The sequence below is a fragment of the Lutra lutra genome, chromosome 3 (genome assembly GCF_902655055.1).
Source record: "Lutra lutra chromosome 3, mLutLut1.2, whole genome shotgun sequence".
NCBI lineage: Eukaryota > Metazoa > Chordata > Mammalia > Carnivora > Mustelidae > Lutra > Lutra lutra.
This window is the reverse complement of record NC_062280.1, coordinates 96,168,403-96,190,412: the sequence shown is the minus strand read 5'-3', so window position 1 is coordinate 96,190,412 and position 22,010 is coordinate 96,168,403. Positions and strand designations below refer to the sequence as shown.

Sequence of the window (22,010 nt, the reverse complement as noted above, 5' to 3'; positions counted from 1 at the left end):
TGATAGCATAGGGGCTATTCTGATTTCTTTATAACCCAAAGTATAAAATGTTCTTACATTATCAGCCAACATCAAAGCTCCAGCTTCAATAACAAATTCATGAGATTCTTCATCTCTTACAACAGCTGCTGTTAAGCCAGCAGCACTGGAGGCTTTGCCACTGGTGTAGACAGCTCTGGGGCTGAACTCCTCCACATGCCTGTTCAAAGTTATCATATTCATTAACACATGATTATAAGCATCCTTTCTAGAAATGTCAGCCAACAAGCTTATGTCAATCAAAAATTTAAATTTCTTAAAGAACATCTGAGAGAGGTATTAAACATAATCAATTCATAAAGATATGTATCACAGACTAAACAGAAAGCCTTATACCTCCTTTGGTCTTTTAAATCAACTTAAATACATTCCTGTCAAATGGAAGATGAAGTTCATACACGACAAGAACATCATTTTAAAAGAAGTCTTTAATAATTAAGTTTGGCAGGGTGCCTGGGTGGCTCAGTGGGTTAAAGCCTCTGCCTTCAGCCTTCAGTTCAGGTCATGATCCCAGGGTCCTGGAATCGAGCCCCACATCGGGCTCTCTGCTTAGGAGGGAGCTTGCTTCCTCCTTTCTCTCTGCCTGCCTCTCTGCCTACTTGTGATCTGTCAAATAAATAAATAAAATCTTAAAAAAAAAAAAAAAGTTTGACAACAATAATCTATTAGAAGGCCTTCCACTTAAAAAACAAGAGGGCGGGGCGCCTGGGTGGCTCAGTGGGTTAAGCCGCTGCCTTCGGCTCAGGTCATGATCCCAGGTCCTGGGTTCGAGCCCCACATCGGGCTTTCTGCTCAGCGGGGAGCCTGCTTCTTCCTCTCTCTCTGCCTGGCTCTCTGGCTACTTGTGATTTCTCTCTGTCAAATAAATAAATAAAAAATCTTAAAAAACAAACAAACAAAAAAAAACAACAAGAGGGCGCCTGGGTGGCTCAGTGGGTTAAGCCTCTGCCTTCGCCTCAGGTCACAATCTCAGGGTCCTGGGATCGAGGCCCGTATCGGGCTCTTTGCTCAGCAAGGAGCCTGCTTTCCCCCCCAACTTTCTCTCTGCCTGCCTGTCTGCCTAATTGTGATATCTCTCTCTCTCTCTCTGTCAAATAAATAAATAAATAAATAAATAAATAAATAAATAAAATCTTTAAAAAAAAAAAAAAAAAAGATTTAAAAAACAAACAAGGGCGCCTGGGTGGCTCAGTGGGTTAAGGCCTCTGCCTCTGGCTCAGGTCATGATCCCAGTTCCTCAGATAGAGCCCCACATCGGGCTCTCTGCTCAGCAGGGAGCTTGCTTCCTTTTCTCTCTCACTGCCTACTTGTGATCTCTGTCAAATAAATAAACAAATAAACAAAAAATCTAAAAAACAAAACAAGACAAAACTATACCTGAAATTTATTCCAAAGTAATGGGTTGGTTTAAGATCTAAAAACCAACACTACGCTGTATTAACAGAATAAAGGATAAGAAGGATCTCAACAGGTGCAGAAAAAGCATGTGACAAAATCCAAAATCTTTTATAATAAAAAGTCAACAAACTATAAATAGAAGAGTATTTCCCACAACTTAATAAGGGCATCTTTGAAAACCCACAGCTAACATCATACTTAATGGTAACAGGATGAATTCTTTCTCCCTAAGTTCAGGAACAAGATACAGATGTTCACTCTTGCGATTTCTATGCAACATTATACTGAAAAGTCTAGCCAGGGCAATTGGGGAAGAAAAACAAAAGGCACCTATATTTGAAAGGAAGACTAACTATCACTATTCCCAGATAACATGACCTTGTAGATAACAAAAACCCTATGGAATCCACTAAAACAGAATAAATAAGTGCTTGCGCAAGGTTGTAAGATAAAGATCCACAATCTATTGTATTTCTATACACCTGCAATGAATAAGCCAAAAATGAAAATAAGAAAATGGTTCTATTTGCAATGGCATGAAAAAGAATACTTGTGAACAAATTTAAGAAGCATCAGCTTATACTGTGAACACTACAAAACACTGTTGAAAAAAAATTAAAAACCTAAATAAATGGAAAGATATCACATGTTTATGGATCAAAAGACTTAAAATTGTTAAAAAGACAATATACCTCAAATTGATCTACAGATTAATGCAATCTCTTAATATCACAACTGGCTTCTTTGTAGAAACTGACAAAGCGGATCCTAAAATTCATGTAGGGAGCACCTGAGTGGCTCAGCTGGTTGGGTGTCTGGTTCTTGATTTCAGCTTGGGTCAAGATCTCAGGGTTGTGAGATGGAGCCCCACACTGGGCTCCAATCTGGGTGTGAAGCCATCTTGGGATTCTCTTTCTCTCTCTCCCTCTGCTCCTCCCCCTGCCACTCATGTGCGCTTCCTCTAAAACAAACTAAAAAATAATAAATAAAACAGAATTCATGCGAAAACCCAAGGTACCCAAAATAGCCAAAACAATCTGGAAAAAGAAGAGTTGGATGACTCACAGTTCTGATTTTAAAACTTACTACAAAACTATAGTAATCAAGATAGTGTGGTATTGGCCTAAGGATAGACATAGAGATTATGAAATATATCTGAGAGTCTAGAAATAAACCCTGATACTTATTGTCAACTGATTTCAACAAAGGTGCCCAAAACAATTCAACAGGGTAAAAGAAGAGCCTGGGCATTCAAACAACTGGATATCCACATGCAAAAGAATAAAGTCCCCTACCTCATACTATGTAAAAAATTAACTCAAAATGGATCAAGGACCTAATTTATTTGTTTATTTACTTGAGAGAGAGTGAGATAGAGAGAACAGTAATGGGGGCAGGAGCAGAGGGAGAGGGAGAAGCAGACTCCCCGTGGAACACAGAGCCTGATGTGATGCTGAACTCAGGACTTCAGGATCATAACCTGAGAGGAATGTAGATGCTTAACCAACTGAGCCACCCAGGCACCCAAAGGACCTAAATTTTAAGAGCTAAAATTATCCCAAGGAACTGCAAGCAGAGACTTCAACAGATACATGCACTTCGATGTTCACAGCAGTCTTATTCACAAATGTCCATCAATGGATGAAGAGATAAAACAAAAGGTGGTAAATCCATACAAGCAATTATTACTCACTTTTGTAAAAGAAAGGAATTCTAAGACATTCTACAACATGGATGGCCCCTGAATATTATGCTAAGTGAAATAAACCAGTCACAAAAGGACAAATAGTATATGATTCCATGTATATGAGGGACCTAGAACAAATTTAGAGACAGAAAGTAGGATGGTGGTTGCTAGAGGCTGGGACTGGGGTGAATGTGAAGTTACTGTTTATTTTATTTATTTTTAAAAAAGATTGTATTTATTTATTTGGCAGACAGAGATCACAAGTAGGCAGAGAGACAGGCAGAGAGAGAGGGGGAAGCAGGCTCCCAGCCGAGCAGAGAGCCCGATGTGGGGCTCGATCCCCGGACCCTGGGATCATGACCTGAGCCAAAGGCAAAGGCTTTAACCCGCTGAGCCACCCAGTCGCCCTGAAGTTACTATTTACTTAAAATGTTACCACGATGATCTGGGATCTCATCCTTTTTCCTATTTTTAAAGATTTTTATTTATTTATTTGACACAGAGAGATCACAAGTAGGCAGAGAGGCAGGCAGAGGTGGGGTGGGAGGGTGGAGCAGGCTCCATGCTGAACAGAGAGCCAGATGCGGGGCTTGATCCCAGGACCCTGAGATCATGACCTGAGCTGAAGGCATAGGCTTAACCCACTGAACCACCCAGGCACCCGAAGCTACTTTTTTTTTTTTCCCCTCCGAAGTTACTTTTTTAATGCAGACTTTCAGCTTGGGAGATGAAGGAGTTCTGAAGATGAATGGTGGTGATGACTGCACAATCTGAATGTACTTAATGCCACTGAAATGTACGTGTAAAAATGCTTAAAATGGTAAATATGATGTATATTTTACAACTAAAAAAAGGTGAAAACTTATATACTAATAATGTTCATAGCAGCATTGCTTATAAAAGCCAAAGTAAAAATAATCCAAATGCCCATTAATAAATAGATTATTAAGCGTGGTACATACATATGACAGAATATTAGGTAATAAGAGGACATGAAATACCAGCATGCTCCAACATGGCTGAACCTTGAATACATTATGCTAAGTAGAAGCAGCCAGTCACAATGAATCACAAAGTACATGATTACATCTACAGGAAATGTCCAGATAGATGCAAACATAGATTAGTGGTTGCCTATAGCCAGTAGGGAGAATGAAGGCTGCTAGAGGGTACAGGATTTCTTTTTGGGTAATGAATATGTTGTACACTTAGTTTGGTGATGGTCATACAACTCTGTGAATATACTAAAACCACTGAATTGTATAATTTGAAGTGGTGAATTTTATGATATGGAAATTATATTGCAATAAAAATGCAAAAAACCCGCACTAGATATAAAAGGCTATTTCTTTTTTTTAATTTAAAGATTTTTATTTATTTTTTTTGACAGACAATGATCACAAGTAGGCAGAGAGCAGGTAGAGAGAGAGGGAAACAGGCTCCCCACTGAGCAGAGAGCCCAATATGGGGCTCGATCCCAGGCCTCTGAGATCAAGACCTGAGCCGAAGGCAGAGGCTTAACCCACTGAGCCACCCAGGCGCCCCTAAAAGTCTATTTCTTTTTTTCTTTCTTTTTTTTTTTTTTTCAAAGATTTTATTTATTTATTTGAGAGAGATCACAAGCAGGCAGAGAGGCAGTCAGAGAGAGAGGAGGAAGCAGGCTCCCTGCTGAGCAGAGAGCCCGACGCGGGGCTCGATCCCAGGACCCTGAGATCATGACCTGAGCCGAAGGGAGCGGCTTAACCCACTGAGCCACCCAGGAGCCCCTAAAAGTCTATTTCTAAGATAATTGTGTATGATACAATTCTGTTACCAGCAGCAACATTGTGGCACATCTTTTTTGTGGTGGTGGAAGGGAGGTGGGAAGTGGGAACAGAGGAAATGAACAGAGAAGAATCCCCCTGCCCACCTTTTAAAGATTTTATTTATTTGACAGACAGAGAGAGCAAGAGAACACTGCAGAGGGAGAGGCAGGCTCCCTGCCGGGCAGGAATATGGACGCAGGGCTCAGATCCCAGGATTCCGGGATCATGACGGGACCTGAAGGCAGACACTTAATCAATTGAGCCACCCAAGCACCCCAGAAGAATTCCTTTCAATACAGGACTATTATTTTCAAATCTAAAGCCTAGTCCTTGATACACATGAAGGAAATAATATTTACTTATAAAATTCCAAACCAACTAAAAATGTTCTCAGTTCTAGAACAGTGCCACGTTACAAATTTCTCAAACAAATAAAAGAAAAGCAGCTTGATAAAGTATGAAGAGCACAAGCTTTGCATTCAGATACATCCGAGTACAAATATTTATGGCTCAGCAGTCACGTGTTAGCTATGAGAAGTTGGGTAATTTACTAAGTTTCAGATAAGTTTTGTTTGCCTCCCCCCCAAAAAGATGATTATTTTACAAGCCTGTGTGGGTGCTGCGAGGACAAAATGGATATACATATACAGCACCAACACAGCAGGTGTTTCAAAACTAGTTGCTATTACTTTGACCTCTAAGTTTCTTAAAAGTTTGAAAGTAAGCAAGTATTTGCTATAGCTTCTAAAAATAAGCAAATATTGCTAAAACAGTACACATGCTGGGTTTTTTTTGTTGTTTTTAAAGATTTTATTTATTCATTTGACAGAGCTCACAAGTAAGCAGAGAGGCAGGCAGAGAGAGAGGAGGAAGCAGGTTCCCCGCAGAGCAGAGAGCCCGATGTGGGGCTTGATCCCAGGACCTTGGGATCATGACCTGAGCCGAAGGCAGAGATTTAACCCACTGAGCCACCCAGGCACCCCATTAGTACACATGCTGTTAAGGTTACCACAACGTGTCTCATCCTTATTGCACTGCTACTGGAAAGCATGTCCTATTTAAAAACCTTAAAAATGTTTGTATCCTTAGCCTCGGCAATCCCATCCTTAGGGATTTTCCCAAGGGAAACATACAAAAAATAAATAAAATAAAAATTTAAACAAATCATGATGATCACTGTATAGCTATCCATAATCATTAAAATAAATGAAGACAGACTAGGAAAATAATTTTGTAAGTTATAGTATACCAACAAAAAACAGTGAAAATAAACCTGGAGAATTATTTAGGGCAAATTAAAATTAAAAATATCTATGCTCTGATTTAGAACCATGAAAATACATATTCATGTATTCAAGGACTTATACAAAGATTATACAAAGACATTATACAAGGATTAAAAGAATTCTAAATGGGATTGGGATTATAGGCAATTTTTTCCTGTTCTAAAAAATTGTAAAATGTTGTCATATTCTGTTAAACAAATTAAGGTGACTTATCTAAGCAAGAGATATTTTCAGCAGTCTTAATTTATACTCCTATTTTATTTTATTTAATTTATTTTTTTAAAGATTTTATTTATTTGACAGAGAGAGGGAGATCACAAATAGGCAGAGAGGCAGGCAGAGAGAGAGAGAGGAGGAAGCAGGCTCCCCGCTGAGCAGAGAGCCCGATGCGGGGCTCGATCCCAGGACCGTGGGATCATGACCTGAGCTGAAGGCAGAGGCTTTAACCCACTGAGCCACCCAGGCGCCCCTATACTCCTATTTTAGTAAAAGGCACACTGACTGTATTCTTGGTAGCAGAGAAAGCCTGAAACTACACACACTGTTTTTTCCAATATACCACCTCAGGCAAACACTTACTTGAGAAACTGGCTCTTAGCTGTACTTGGGTCACCAACAATGCAAACATTTATGTCCCCTCGAAGAGAGGTTCCTTCCCCTGTTGTCTTTGGAACACCACCGAAGAGCATCAGCAAGACACCCCGTTTTACTTCATCATTGCCTAAAAAGAAAACACCAGGTATTTTCAATATGAAGTTAAACAATTTCACAAGAACCTACAAGGCATGTTTACCAATCAAGAGCTGAGAGAGTTGATGTGAAGTGTAAGACTGAATAAAAATATCTGGTGTCTAATCTTGGTTCTTGCTTTGTGAACTTAAAGCCACCTAACCACTGTCCCAATGTTCTCACCTATACCACAGATGTCACAAATGCTGATGCTCACCATCGTGGGAGCCTTTCCTTGTTTATAAGTCCTACTTTCTCACAAAGCCTTTTATGATGTAGTAATTCTCAAATAACTCCATAAATCAACTATGCCCACCACAGCACACTGCACTTACTAGTTCTTTCAAACAGCAGATCTTGCTGTTGTTATCAAGAGTTGAGGGAACAGCCCATGTTTTACGTATTTTGCATCACCAACAGTGAATAGTGTTGGATATAAAAACATGACAAATGAACTGCTATGCATTAGATAAGATGCTGAATATAATTTATGGCTGCTTCTACAAGCTGTTTATGAATCCAATATAAGAAGGAAATGTACAGTAAAAAAACCGGATCTTTAAAAATGTGCTTTTAAAAAACCATTTTTTCTATGCTAATTATTATGACTTTTTGTGAATTCTATCAACTAAGCACTGGGCGCATTTATAAAAACCACCCCTTAAAAGCAGGAAAAAAAAATCCGTTCCACAAACAAAACTTCTCTGACTTATGATCTTTGAAACAAGTTTGTTGGGAGGCATCATGGTTTTTAAATAGTATACAAATTCTTTCATGTTTTTCACTTGAAAATAGAGCTTAAGTTTCCTCTCTTTAGGAGTGGCTGGACTTCATAACTTGCTTCTAAAAAAGAGAGCACACTGATGAAGTGAGGGTGTGTAAATTCTGACTAGGTCCTAAGCATTTTATTTCCTCCCTGCTTTGCTCTCCTGGATGCATATCTAGAGGAAGCCAGCTGCTGTGTTGTGAGAACACTAAAACAGCCCTATGGAAGAGATTTATGTGGCAAGGAATTGAGCTTCCAACGAACAACTAACACTAACAGGTAAGTCCTTCAGCCTCGTAAAACTTTCAGATGACTGCGCCTCCAGCTGATGTCGTAACTGCATCCTCATAGAAGACTGAGTAAGAAACCACTCAGCCAGAACCACTCAACTAAGCTTCTCTCAAATTCTGACCCAGACTGTATGAGACACTATTTGTTGTTTGAAGCCACCAAGTTTTGGGGGTAATTTGTTATGCACCAATAGATTAATTTCTGGGGGGGTTGGAAGTAGAGGCAGATCAAAATCTGGGCACCTACTCAATTAAGAGAGGACACTCTAAAATCTATAGGATTATTAACATAAAGGATTTCAGTTCAATTTCATTGGCCAAATATCTAAATAGAAAAAAAGTTACATTTAAGTAGTTAAATATACCTAAGACAAACACCCATAACCCTATGAGTTCCTGCCGTAACTCCAATTCAGTATGAAAGATGGAAAAATTTAGTCATATCCTTCAACACACAAAGGGGATTAAGTGATGGTGAGTAACTAGCAACCAAGAGCCAAGGAAACATAAAGGAAGATATCAGTGAAGGTACAGACACAGTACATATAACCAAAAAAAATCACGAAATCTTCTTGGGGAAAAAAATCAGCATATTAATCTAACATATTAAAATATACTGAAATATAGTTCTACCCTAAAGCCAGAAAAAGAAGCCTAACTGAACTTTTCTCTTTTTAAAAAATCATGGTAAAATATACATAAAATTTACTATGATTTTTAAGTGTACAATTTAGCAGAATTAAATACACTATGTTTTATAACCACCACCCTTTATCTATCTCCAGAACTTTTCATTATCCTTAAGAGAAACTTTATCCATGAAACCCTAACTCCTCATTTCCCTCAGGTAACCTTTTCCCCCACAGGCAACCTCTTTCTACTTTGTGTCCTTATGAACTTGCCTATTCTTGGTACCTCATTTTAAGTGGAATCATGTAATATCTGTCCTTTTGTAAATGACTTTAATACCCCTTGTAAGTCCACTAAAAAATCTTTTCATCTGATTTATGTGCTGTAAGAAATAATTTATTGCTGTTTTTAAAAAAATTTAAGTTCTAGTATAGTTAATATAATATTCCTTACTGTTTCTTAATCATCATTTTAATTTTAATTTTATGTCACAAATGGAAGGAACTCTTACCATGTATGGTAGGGAACAGGCTGGTACAGAGATTGTGGTACAGATTTTTATCCTGACTCATTTCAAACACTTTCTCCCACTCCTTCACAGTCATTTGGTTCTTAATGCTCTCAGCAGTCTGTTCCTCATCTCGGAGCTCTTTCCCTCCAAACTGAGGGGTGGAGAAGAAAGGAAAACATACTTGCATGGGAACAGTCAAAGTAAAGTGAAACATAAAGAGCTTCACTACAAACAAAAAAATAGCCTGGGAGGTTATTCAGAGTCTGTTGACTACAAAATTAAAAAAAAAAAATCCCCAAACTAGTAAGGCCTAAGTTAATCAAGATACTGAAGAGTTTGTCACTTGTCCAGTGAACTGAAAACGAAAAAGCTGACACCGTTTTAAACTGCTATCTAAATGAATCTGAATCCTCAAGAGATGAGCCATAATAAAATGTTAATCACTGATATGAACATAAAGTAACATAGTATTATATTCACCCTTCTTCTTCCAATACTGGACTATTTTCCAAACTTTTTTCTCACTGCTTTCCCACTGAGGACACAGAATCAAGTTCTATACAACTACAATACCAGGAATCCATCACTCACAGAAAGTCACTTTACTTTTCAGATCACTAAATTTTTCTATTTGTACTTGAGATCTCCAGAAGCATGATAAGCAACCATGGCAATCAAAAAACAATAAAATTATACCATGAATATAATCTCTTTATCAACGTTCTTAAGGCACTGAACTCTTAAACATGAAAACAAACAGGTTTTTCCTCAAGGTCAGAAAGACATGAAAAGATCTGGTTTTAAAACTGAAGAATCAGGGGCACCTGCATTGCTCAATTGGTTAAGCAACTGCCTTCGGCTCAGGTCACGATCTCAGGATCCTAGGATTGAGCAGGCTCCCTGCTCAGTGGGAGCCCGCTTCTCCCTCTCCTACTGCTCCCCCATGCTTGTGCTCATTCATACTCGCACACGCGCTTTCTCTCTCGTGTGTGCTCTCTCGCAAATAAATAAAATCTTAAAAACAAAAACAAACAAACAAAAAACCCAACACAAAAACTAAAGAATCACCCCCCCCAACCAATAACACTGACTAGATAAAACTCAGTAGTTTCAGAAGCCTATATTGTGGCAGCCTCAAGGGAGGTCTTTCTCAACCTTTGCTATTCTATTAAGACTCACCCTTGGGTTGGTGGGTGCAACACAGCAGGCAAGAAAGACCAGCCTGTATGAGAGATCCCTAACACCAAGAGCCCGCAGTCCTCGAATGCCTTCTGTCTCATATCCATCAACACCACTTACACGGGAATTAGTTTCTGCACGTGCTCCTGAAAGAACAAACAAGAGTTTGTTTCACAGCTCAAATATCAAAGGTGCTGAGAATCAAAATTCCTTAAATAAACAAAACCTATAAATCCAAAGATTTCATTTAGGCAGTGAAATTTTTCAGAACAGTACTTTTTGAGGCAAAACCAATTTGTCTCTATTCTTACCATACTTCCTTGCTCACCCTAATGGGTAGCCAAAAATAAGACAAGAGTCAAGAAGCTGAATGTTCTGTAGTTTTAGGGAATGAGAATTTGTTAGATTTGAGCTGAAGATTACTGACCTGGTATGCTAAGCTTAGAGACATCAGGCACAACAATGAGAGTCCCTGTAAAGTCACACTTGTCACCAGCTTGAGCTGACTCCACAGCTTCAGCTCTCAAGATCACTTCTAAACTTCGGGGGATACTCCCTCGAGGAAGCTCTGCTTGAGTCTCTTGAATACGAACCTATAACAATGGCCAAGAAGAAGAGATTATTTTTCAAATATCATATAATCTAAATTAATGCCACAAATATCAACATATTCCATACTCTTAACGATTTGCAGACTTCTGACATTGGCCAAAATTCATCTTAAAAATTCTCTATCCTAATACTCCTTCCAGTTTGGTAAGAGATAACACCTATTTAAAAACTTCACCTTTGGGGAGCCTGGGTGGCTCAGTGGGTTGGGCCGCTGCCTTCGGCTCAGGTCATGATCTCAGGGTCCTGGGATCGAGTCCCGCATCAGGCTCTCTGCTCAGCAGGGAGCCTGCTTCCCTCTCTCACTCTCTCTCTCTGCCTGCCTCTCTGTCTACTTGTGATCTCTCTCTGTCAAATAAATAAATAAAATAAAATAAAATAAAAAAAATAAAAACTTCACCTTTGGAGGCAGCTGGGTGGCTCAGTCGGTTAAGCATCATCTGCTTTCAGCTCATGATCCTAGGACCCTGGGAACAAGTCCCACATTGGGCTCCCTGCTCAGCAGGGAGTCTGCTTCTCCCTCTCCCTGTGTGTGCACACTTGTGCTCTATCTCAAATAAATAAATATATCTTTAAAAACAAAAACAGGGGCACCTGGGTGGCTCAGTGGGTTAAAGGCTCTGCCTTCAGCTCAGGTCACAATCCCAGGGTCTTGGGATTGAGCCCCGAATTGGGCTCTCTGCTCAGCAGGGAGCCTGCTTCCCCCGTCTCTCTCTCTGCCTGCCTCTCTGCCTACTTGTGATCTCTGTCAAATAAATAAAATCTTAAAAAAATAAAAATAAAAACATAAACAAAAAAACCTTCACCTTTAGGAGTGTCTAGGTGGTTCAGTTGGTTAAGTGTCCGACTCTTGATTTGAGCTCAGGTCCTGAGCTCAGGGTCACAAGATTAAGCCTCCCATTGAGCTCTGCACTCAGCACCACTCAGCATGCAGCCTGTTTGTTCTTCACCCTCTGTTCCTCCCCTCACTTTCACCCTCTCTCAAATAAGTAAATAAAATCTTTTTTTGGGTTTTTTAAAAAAAGGTTTTGTTTATTTATTTGACAGAGAGAGAGCAAGAGAGGGAATACAAGCAGGGGAGTGGTTGAGGGAGAGGGAGAAGCAGGCTTCCCGCAGAGCAGGGAGCCCATGTGGGGCTCAATCCCAGGACCCTGGGATCATGACCTGAGCCGAAGGCAGACCCTTAATGACTGAGCCACCCAGGTGCCCCATAAATAAAATCTTTAAAACAACCAAAAAATCCTTCACCTTCAGTAGACTTATCATGATGAACACTGAGTTAATATGTGGAACTGTTGGATCGCTATATTGCACACCTGAAACTAATTAAATACTATGTTAACTACACAGGAATTAAAACAATAAAAAATTAAAACTTCACTTTTACTCTCATTAAAAAATGTTTTTGGGGGGCGCCTGGGTGGCTCAGTGGGTTAGGCCTCTGCCTTTGGCTCAGGTCGTGATCTCAGGGTCCTGGGATGGAGCCCCGCATCCGGCTCTCTGCTCAGCGGGGAGCCTGCTTCCCCCTCTCTCTCTGCCTGCCTCTCTGCCTACTTGTGATCTCTGGCTGTCAAATAAATAAATAAAATCTTAAAAAAAAAAAAATGTTTTCGGGCGCCTGGGTGGCTCAGTGGTTAAAGCCTCTGCCTTCGGCTCAGGTCATGATCCCAGGGTCCTGGGATTGAGTCCTGCATCGGGCTCTCTGCTCAGCAGGGAGCCTGCCTCCTCCTCCTCTCTCTACCTGCCTCTCTGCCTACTTGTGATCTGTCAAATAAATAAATAAAAAATCTTAAAAAAAAAAAAATGTTTTCTGCAGGGCATCCAGGTGACTCAGTCGTTAGGCCTCTACCTTCAGCTCAGGTCATGATCCCAGGGTCCTGGGATCGAGCACTGCTTTGAGTTCCCTATTTGGTAGGAGGCCTGTTTCTCCCCCTCCCCTTGCTTGTGTTCCCTCTCTCGCTGTCAATCTGTCAAATAATTCAATAAAAATCTAAGATAAAAAAAAAGGTTTTCTGGGATGCTTGGGTGGCTCAGTTAAACATATGCCTTCAGCTCAGGTCATGATCCCAGTGTCCTGGGATCAAGTCCCACATTGGGCTCCTTGCCCAGCAAGGAGCCTGCTTTTCCTTCTGACTGCCACTCCCTTTGCTTGTGCCGTCTCAAGTAAAAATGAAATCTTAAAACAAAACAAAAAAAATGTTTTCCTCCTTGCTCAAACTATGTAGTTAAATTTCTGCTCTGTTCGATTTTCCTCCAAATTTTGGGGGGAAACTTTATGAAAAATTTCACATACTTTATTCATGCCACCTCAACACTACTGTTGGTATTACTTAGACACATATATTTGAAAGATATATTTGAAAGATATATTTCTACTGTATTTGAAAGATGTTATAAAAATCAAGATACTTCGCCCCTAACTACTTTAGCACTCATCCCCTAGGAATAAGACCATCTCTTGGTCTGTTATTATCTAGTCCATCCTTAAAATTTCCTCAATTGTGAATGTCCTTTATTACAACTGTTTGTTTTTTTCCAAACCAAGACCCAATACAGATTTACACTTGTATTTGGTGGTTGTATCACGTTCTTTTTCAAATATTAAGTACCTCTTATCCAGAGTTGTTGGTAGGATATATGCTTTATATAAACTAAATCCTAGATTGATATTAAAACAGTAAGTAAGGACTAAAAACTGAAGCTAATATTAATTATTTTAGTCTGGTACTATTCCCCCATGCTTGAATGCTTGAGGTGCTGCAACTTTTCTTTCCCTATGTCTATCACAATTATAGAGTCCTGTGGGGACCTGAGAGGCCCTCCACCCACAACCTTCATTCTTTTGCTACTATCCAACTCTCGCCCATGTAACTACAACTGCCTAATTATTAGTCTCTTGTTATATACTACACACCAATGTCCTATTAATCTTCCTTTAAAAAAGAAAAGTTCATATCTCCTGAAAATATATTCCCGTTGTTTATCAAAATAGGTCCAAATTTCCCAACCTGACTCTGAGAACCTCCATGCCTCACTCCAAATCATCCCTCAGATGATTTCCTATTTGGCTCCTCTACTTCAATCATGATAATCTTCACGGCTATCAAGAAACATGTCCATTTCTGCCTGTCCTTTTATTCATGCATTCCTCTCTCACCACCAACGTGAGGTCTTAAAACAAGTTTCCACTTCTTCAAAGTTTTATTAACACTAGTTCTCATCCTTCTTCATCATCATCATCACCATCATGTTTACTATTTATCATCATGTTTACTATTTATTCTCTGACAAATACATTTTGTCACAGTCTGAAGGTGCTTCCAATCCAACTTATTAAAGGTTAAAACACATTTATATATTGGTAATTAGAATTTGCATTAAGAGTTTTGGGTTTAGGGGCGCCTGGGTGGCTCAGTGGGTTAAAGCCTCTGCCTTCGGCTCAGGTCATGATCCCAGAGTCCTGGGATGGAGCCCCGCATAGGGCTCTCTGCTCAGCAGGGAGCCTGCTTCCTCCTCTCTCTCTCTGCCTGCCTACTTGTGGTCTCTGTCTGTCAAATAAATAAATAAATAAAATCTTAAAAAAAAAAAAAAAGTTTTGGGTTAAAAAAAAAAAAGTTTTGGGCTTAAATCTGTAGTCACATATAATGATCCTCCACTTACATAAAAACCAAGACTAACATCACCTAAATAAGCTTATGATAACTGCAAGTTCCTAGAGATGAATTATTACCATAAACTGAATCTGAAATAAACAGAAGTTAATAAATACCTTTTGGAAATCGACAAATCTTGATTTATTTGTATCCAACAAGAACCTCCTTCTGTTGGCACACACTGGATTTCGGCAGATGTTCGGCTGTGTGTATTTGAACTGCTGTTCTACATCCTTGATCACCGTCTGACAGTCCAAGCAAAGGAATGTTCCACTCACAAGCTCTGGGTGAACGGGATGAGTCCGTACCACTTGCCCACTGATGCGAGTGAGCAAACCAATTCTGGATGAGGTGAGTTCTCGAATTCTGTTTAAAGACAGATAATAAATATTCATTTCCAACCTAAGAAATGTTTCCATTTTAATGAGAGGGTATTCAAAGATAAATTTATGTTAAAATAAACAAAAACAACAAAAAACAAGAAGGAATTCTTTGGACTCTTCTCCAAAAATGATTTAGTCAATGTGCCCATTCCTAAATTAGACAGTATATGCATTCACAGCAAAAAACATTAATATGAAAACTAAATAAAGACACCAAAGCTATGAAATTACAATTATAAAACAGATGATCCCATTTTATTTTACATGCAAATGTTCTCTGCTTACCTACAATTTCTAAACAATCATGTATTAGTTTCACAGTAAAGTTATCATAGGAAAGAAATGGTATACTGAGAAGTTCAGAAACGCTTCCTTTATATCACAAACTCATTTTACATTAAATAACTTATTAATTTCACAAATAATTTCATTAGTGTAAGTTTTCAAAGTATCACTTCAATTTCTCCCAGCAAATTTATTCTTTAAATAATAACTGCTAATGAGAAAAAATGTTTTTGTTTTTTTTTTTAAAGATTTTATTTATTTATTTGACAGAGAGATCACAAGTAGATGGAGAGGCAGGCAGAGAGAGAGAGAGAGAGAGAGGGAAGCAGGCTCCCTGCTGAGCAGAGAGCCCGACGCGGGACTCGATCCCAGGACCCTGAGATCATGACCTGAGCCGAAGGCAGCGGCTTAACCCACTGAGCCACCCAGGCGCCCGAGAAAAAATGTTTTAAAGTTATGCCATTTAAGCTCTGACAAAAATTTCCAGAGATTCATGTATCTCTGTGACTGTTCTCAGTTTTCCTATTTTCTCACTTGATTGATTTTTCCCCAGATGTCCCCTGAAAGGCATCCTGGAATATGATAATCCCCAGAAATGTCTTTATTTAACTTACTTCCCATTCCATCTCTCTAGAAAAATGAATTTCTCCAAAACCAAACTTTCTAGATAACTAAGCCTAACTCTTTACACATGTAAGACAAAACCTGTGGGAACCTGGGTGGCTCAGTCGATTAAGTGTCTGCCTTTGGCTCAGATTATGAACCTGGGGTCCTGGGATTCTGCCGGGCTCCCTGCTCAGCTGGGAGTTGGCTTCTTCCTAACCCTCTGCCCCACCTCCCTGTTCATGCTCTCTCTCACTCACTTGCTCTCTCTCAAGTAAATAAATAAAATCTTAAAAAAAACAACAAACAAACAAGCAAAAGCACCCAACAACTAAACCTCCTGAGTTTTTTAATCATTAAGTGATGCCTATACTGTTCGGTGAATTCCTGTTCTTCCAAAGAAGCGTTTCTTACTTGTGTCTTGTAGGTAGGTCTTGGAATGCAACATAAAAATCCTTGGCAAGAGGAATCTCTTTTCGGTCTTTGACGAAGTTTTTCAAGGCCCGACATAAGTAAGGGTAAACTCTGAAAAGCAAACAAATGAACAAAAAACACATGTCATCTTCAAGAGGCCTACCAAGGCCCAGGACCCCTTTACCTTCCATGTTTACAAACAGCTGAGACTAAGCAATTTCATCTGGCTACAACCAAGCCTTAAAATTTTTTAACTATGCAGAACACTTCTATTGTCTAGTCTAGGTTTATGAGCCTCTTCCAATCCTCTCCTATCCCACCACAAATCTAAGACAAGAAACACAGAAGATAAAATATTATACCCAAATATCCACTATCTTTAAATTAGCATTTAGCACCGACACTGTAGGTCACTCCAAGATGAATCTACCTGAACAATCTAGGTGGCTTACAATCCAGCAAGACAGTCTCTCATTTGATGCAAGGCCTGGTATATTTTTCTAGGTATAATTCTTGATGGATAAGAAATGGATGAAGGGAGAAATCTGTTACTGACATGAGAGGAAACTGGCAGAAAAATACCACTTGATTGATTAGACTGAGGTGTCTTGATACACATTCCCAGTAGTTGTTGCAGCTTGGTTTGTTTAAGCAGTGGTATCTGGACGTCTTCTGAACAATGAGCTACCTTTAGGAGATACAACTGCTACATGCCTGTGCATGAGGTATGAGTACAGGTGTTTCTACAACCAGCCTGGATTTTCTAGCTCCCTCTCACTTATCAATACAACTTTTTATGCTGTGCATTCTCACAAAACTTGGCTGCTTACCCCTGCAACCATTCCTGATGATCAGATATAACTAGAAACACTGAAGTCCTCTATCTCCCAGCCCACCACGTAAAGGAGTAGGGCTGTCTCTCATTACTTCTGGGTCTTTACTTTTCTTTCGCAACTGTCCACAATGTTTATTTTAACCTGGTTTTATTTATACAGATTGTCACATTTATTTAATCCAAATGCTGACAAAGATTTGTTTAAAGAGAAGGTTCTAATTAAAAATAAAATGAAAGCCTAAATTATTGTCTAGTTTCTGTCCAAAAGAAATACCGTTCAGCTATTAAAATGTTTTCAAGGGACTTTATATGGTATGGAAAATTATATTATACTATTAAGTGAAATGGCAGGAGACTGTATCTACAGTATGATCTCAATAGTTACATATACCAAAAATAAAACAAAATGTGCCAGAAGATCCTTGGGAAACTCCCCATTTGCAGATCTGCTAATGATGGTTATCTATGGATGGTGAGAATATATATGTAATCCCACTATCTGTAAATATGTATGTATTCCTTCTATTTAACTCTACTTTCTAAACTTCCTGCAACATACACATTACTTTTATAATCAGAAGAAAATTAAGCTTTAAGAACAATGTCATTACTTTAAAAAGACACCCCTGATCAAGAATAGGATCCACACACTTTCTCAAACACCTATTCCTGGGGGCAAGAAAAAGAATCAAATGAACACAGTTGTCTGATAGAAAGTAAGTGGTCCTCTGAAAACTTGGGAAAACCACATAGAAAGCATAGGTTTTCAACATTTGCATGTGAAAAATATTCAGCTCCACAAAGGCCTAAATTAGTTCAGCTAAAATGACCACTGGCTGTATCAAAGCACGTCTGTTGACAGCTGGCTTTTGCCTCACAAATGAACATTTGTAGTCCCAGAAGAGCTGGATTCACAGGCTCCATGCCTATATAAAGTAGATTAATACCCCATACCTATAGAACTCTTCTTGAATGGTGGTAGAAAGTTGTTGGTTAAATTGCTCCAGGTCCACAAAACTCACAACCAACGTGTTCCTCTCAGGACGAATGAGCTCTTCTGCTAACTGCAAGTACTTAATTTCTCCATCACTGTTCTGGAACCTGCAGGTACATGCAAGTCAGATTTAATTTAAGAATTAGGAGGTAAAAAGAACAATCCAAATGTCTGATAATTCAGTGTATTGGTTAAAATTCATCAGCTTTAGGGTCAGACAGGTTCGCCTTACGAATTGTGTAACTTGGGGCAAGTTACTTATACCCCTTTCTTGAGGAAAAAAAATAATAAATTAGGACATTGCTTTATCTCATAAGATTACTGTGAATTTTAAACAAGAATGCCTGTAAAATGCTTTGCCTGGAACATAGGAAAACTAGGCCTTCAGATTTTAATCTGCATTTCCTAATTTAATATTTTCTAATAAAATATGCTAACTATTCTTTTATTATTGTCACAGATAATTAAGATTGGAAAATATTAAACCAAGAAATGTAGGTTGAAATCCAAAGATTCTGTTTCTATAGGGAAAACTACAGACTAGTTGTTAATTTAAAAACATGAATAAAAATACAGAGATGAGGTGCTTCATTGCCCAAATTCTCAGGAAAACAGAAACATCTATACATGCAACATAAAGGATTATCACAAACATTTTTGCTTTTTGTTCTTTTAACATAAAATGCAGATTCATTTCGAGGCAAAAATCAATTCCTTCTTCAAATATAGCATGTTCTGTTAGATACATACTAGACATCTACCTGCAAAGCATTATGCCAGACACTTTAAGCTAAAAATGACAGTGCTGTTTCTGCCCTAGAATTGACACTCACAGGAGACACTCCTATTAAAGAGAGGTAACAAGACAACCCAAACGTTCACAACAAATGAGTAAAGAAAATGTATACGCACACAAAAGAACACTGTTCAGCTTTTAAAAGTCTGCTATATGTGTCAACAAAAATGAGCTCTGAGGACATCACACTAAATGAAATAAGCCAATCACAGAAAGACAAATACTGTATGATCTTACCCATATGAGGTATCTAAAATAGTCAAACTGATAGTCAAAGTGGAATGAGGGTGGCTGGCTGTCTGGCTTAGTTGGTAGAGCATGTGACTCATGATCTCAGGGTTAGGAGTTCAAGCCCCAGGTTGGGTGCTGAGCTTACATTAAGTAGAAAGATAGCAGAATGGTGGTTGCCAGAGGCGGGAAATGGGGAGGTACTAATCAACAGGCCTAAGGTTTCAGCCAAGTAAGACTGAATAGTCAAGCTTTAAGAGATTTACTGTTGAACACTGTACTTATAGTCAATGGTAATATATTAAAATTTGTTAAAAGGGTAGATCTCATGTTAATTGTTCCTTCCACAATAAAATCAGGGAAAAAATGGAGGTACAAGAACTATGCTGTGGGACTATAAACTAATTCTGCCCAACAAGAACATCTAGAAAGACTTCCAAGCATTTTTTTTTTTAATTTTAAAAAAGATTTTATTTACTTATTTGACAGATCACAAGTAGGCAGAGAGGCAGGCAGAGAGCCCAATATGGGGCTCGATTCCAGGACTCTGAGCGGAAGGCAGAGGCCCCAACACTCTGAGCCACCCAGGCGCCCCAAGACTTCAAGAATTTAAAAGGTGACATTGGAATTCAGCCTTGAAAGACCTTGAGAATTTGAAAGAAAACAAACATTAACTGAGGACCTTTGCAATATGGTGTGTGGTCGGGTGGGGTTAAGGAAGGGATTTACATGCAAGATGAAGTGACTGACAGGTAGATGTAAGTCACTCTACAGAGATAATGGAAAATGGTACCTTAGAAGCATAAGGGAAAAACTGACTGGTGCTGACTGAAAGGCTTATAGGGTTTCACAACAGAGTTGTGAGTCTTTAGCTGGGCTTTGAAAAATGAGCTGTCAGGCAGAGGTAGGGAATGTAAATTAAATTACTGTTTTAAATACATCAGAATTTCGTAAGACAGCAGAATTATTCACAGTAGTAAAAGTGTGGAAACAATCCAAAAGTCCATGGATGAATGGACAAAAAGTGGTATGGGCATACAGTGAAATATTCAGCCTTAAGAAGAAATTGACACACACACATAAAGAAAAGAAACTGACACATCCTGTTTACATGGATGAACCTTGAAGATAACATTATGGTGGAATAAGCAGGTCACAAAAGGACAAACACTGACTCCAAGTATATGAATGAGGTTCCTAGAATAGTGACATTCATAGTAAGGAGAAGGGTGGTTCCTAGGTACTGGGGCTGGGAAGGGTTTGGCATTACGGTTTAGTGGCTGCAGAGTGTCAGTCTGGGAACACCAAAACGAGTTCTGGAGATGGATGGTGGTGATAGTTGCTTAATAAAATGCATGTAGGTACTTCACGCCACTCAACTCTACACTTAAAAAAGTGGTAACTTTTATGTTATGCAATATTTTACAATAAAAAAAAAAAAGAATTTCATAAAACAGTCCAAAGTCCATACTCTTAGGGAAAGAGGTGATACATCTGCACTATCTAAGAAAAGTAACTGGTGGCAGTGGCAAAAAGCCAGGCAGGGGAGGTTATGAGAGGCCAGGAGCTTGGAAGGTTAGAAGGCAACCGACAAAAAAAAACCAAACCCAAAACAAAACAAAACAATACAAAAAGTGTTCGTGGGGAAGCGGCCGGCGGAAGGAAAGGGAGGGAGGGAGGGAGGGAGTGTGCTAATTTTCAAGCAGGTTGGAACTCCCCCTCCCCCCAGCATCTGTGTACGTGCAGGGTTCACTCCAGTAGTTTATCTCCATAGGCTCCAGGGGTTGCCCCGGCCCTCTGCGCCCCCAACACGAAGGGGCCTGGCTGTCTGGTCCAATCAGGACTCTGCAGGGATCCCTTCTCGGTAGTGCTTATCCTTCCCGAGCCTCAGTTTCCGCACCGGTAACCAGGGCCGACGGGACCACCAGCCTTACAGGCGGTGAAGACGGAATGATGGGACCAAAGCGCCGCTTTCAGAGTCTGAAAAATGGCTCCTGGGGAATTTTAGTCCTCCGGGACAGCCCGGCTAAGCCCCAAGTGGGGCGAGGGGCACTCTGCGAGGCGCATGGCCCCTCGGGTCCCCAACGCACTGCTGCTCCACCGCCCAGGGAGCCGCGAGTAGGCAGGCCCTGGGCGCCGGGGCTCCGGAAGCGGGGAGGGGAAGCTCCGGGAAGTTCCGTGAGGAAGGGGAGCCCTCCGACTTACTCCTCCAAGAAATCCAGGAACAGTTTCTGACACTTCTCGGCCACCTCGTCGCGGACTTCCAGGTGCTGGCTGCCGGCAACCGGCTCCGCTGCCGCCGCAAGGTCCATGACTGCCGGGTGGCGAGGAGCAGCTGCCTACACGCTCTGCAGCCACGAGCCCCTCCACCACTTACGCGATCGCTTTGCGCGCGCCGCCGCCGCCGCCGCCGCCGCCGCCCGCCCGCCCCCTCGGCCCACCGGGATGGCCAGAACCAATCGTGGCGCAAGAGCTCGCGGATTTCGCGCCAAACCTGCCCAATGAGTGCAGCTTCTCCCTCAGCCCCGCCCACAGAGCCGGGATTTCGCGCCAAATGCAAAGACCTGGAGGAAGCGCGCGGGTTTTGCCTTTGCGCCTGCGTAGTGTGGCAGTGTCGCGAGAAGTTTGGTTTCTGGAGCAGGTTAAAAGGTTGCATCTAGGCTCGGGTTGTTTTTAAAATGTTCTTCAAATCATTTCACTGATATTAGCTGAGCAGTAGTTTCTCTTCAATGGAAGAGAAAAATGAGTAAGATTCAGACCTGCCTGAGCCGTGTAATTGGAGGAAATAAACTGTAAATCACCAGGTGAAGCTCTGTACCAGAGTCCAAAGAAATGTGTACATAGTACTAGAGAGGGGTTGTTGGCAGAGTCGTGGTAGTTGGTGCTCAGT

At 40.2% G+C, this 22,010-nt stretch overlaps 1 protein-coding gene across 2 annotated transcripts in view; it reads right to left on the bottom strand.

Annotated features, from left to right (window-relative positions):
• The window catches only part of MCM6 (minichromosome maintenance complex component 6), a 36,781-nt gene extending 15,265 nt beyond the window's left edge, over positions 1-21,516 (bottom strand). Inside the window, exons 1-9 of one of the 2 annotated variants that reach the window (XM_047722503.1) lie at positions 21,326-21,516; positions 18,057-18,203; positions 16,268-16,378; positions 14,699-14,948; positions 10,748-10,913; positions 10,321-10,466; positions 9,142-9,292; positions 6,795-6,936; positions 58-199 (exon numbers count right to left, since the gene is read on the bottom strand). In XM_047722503.1, the coding sequence (XP_047578459.1) occupies positions 58-199; positions 6,795-6,936; positions 9,142-9,292; positions 10,321-10,466; positions 10,748-10,913; positions 14,699-14,948; positions 16,268-16,378; positions 18,057-18,203; positions 21,326-21,432 (1,362 nt within the window). In that variant the 5' untranslated portion in view covers positions 21,433-21,516. The remainder of the gene's footprint in view (positions 1-57; positions 200-6,794; positions 6,937-9,141; positions 9,293-10,320; positions 10,467-10,747; positions 10,914-14,698; positions 14,949-16,267; positions 16,379-18,056; positions 18,204-21,325) is intronic. The other variant, XM_047722502.1, reaches the window with a different exon arrangement.
• Between the last annotated feature and the right edge of the window lie 494 nt (positions 21,517-22,010).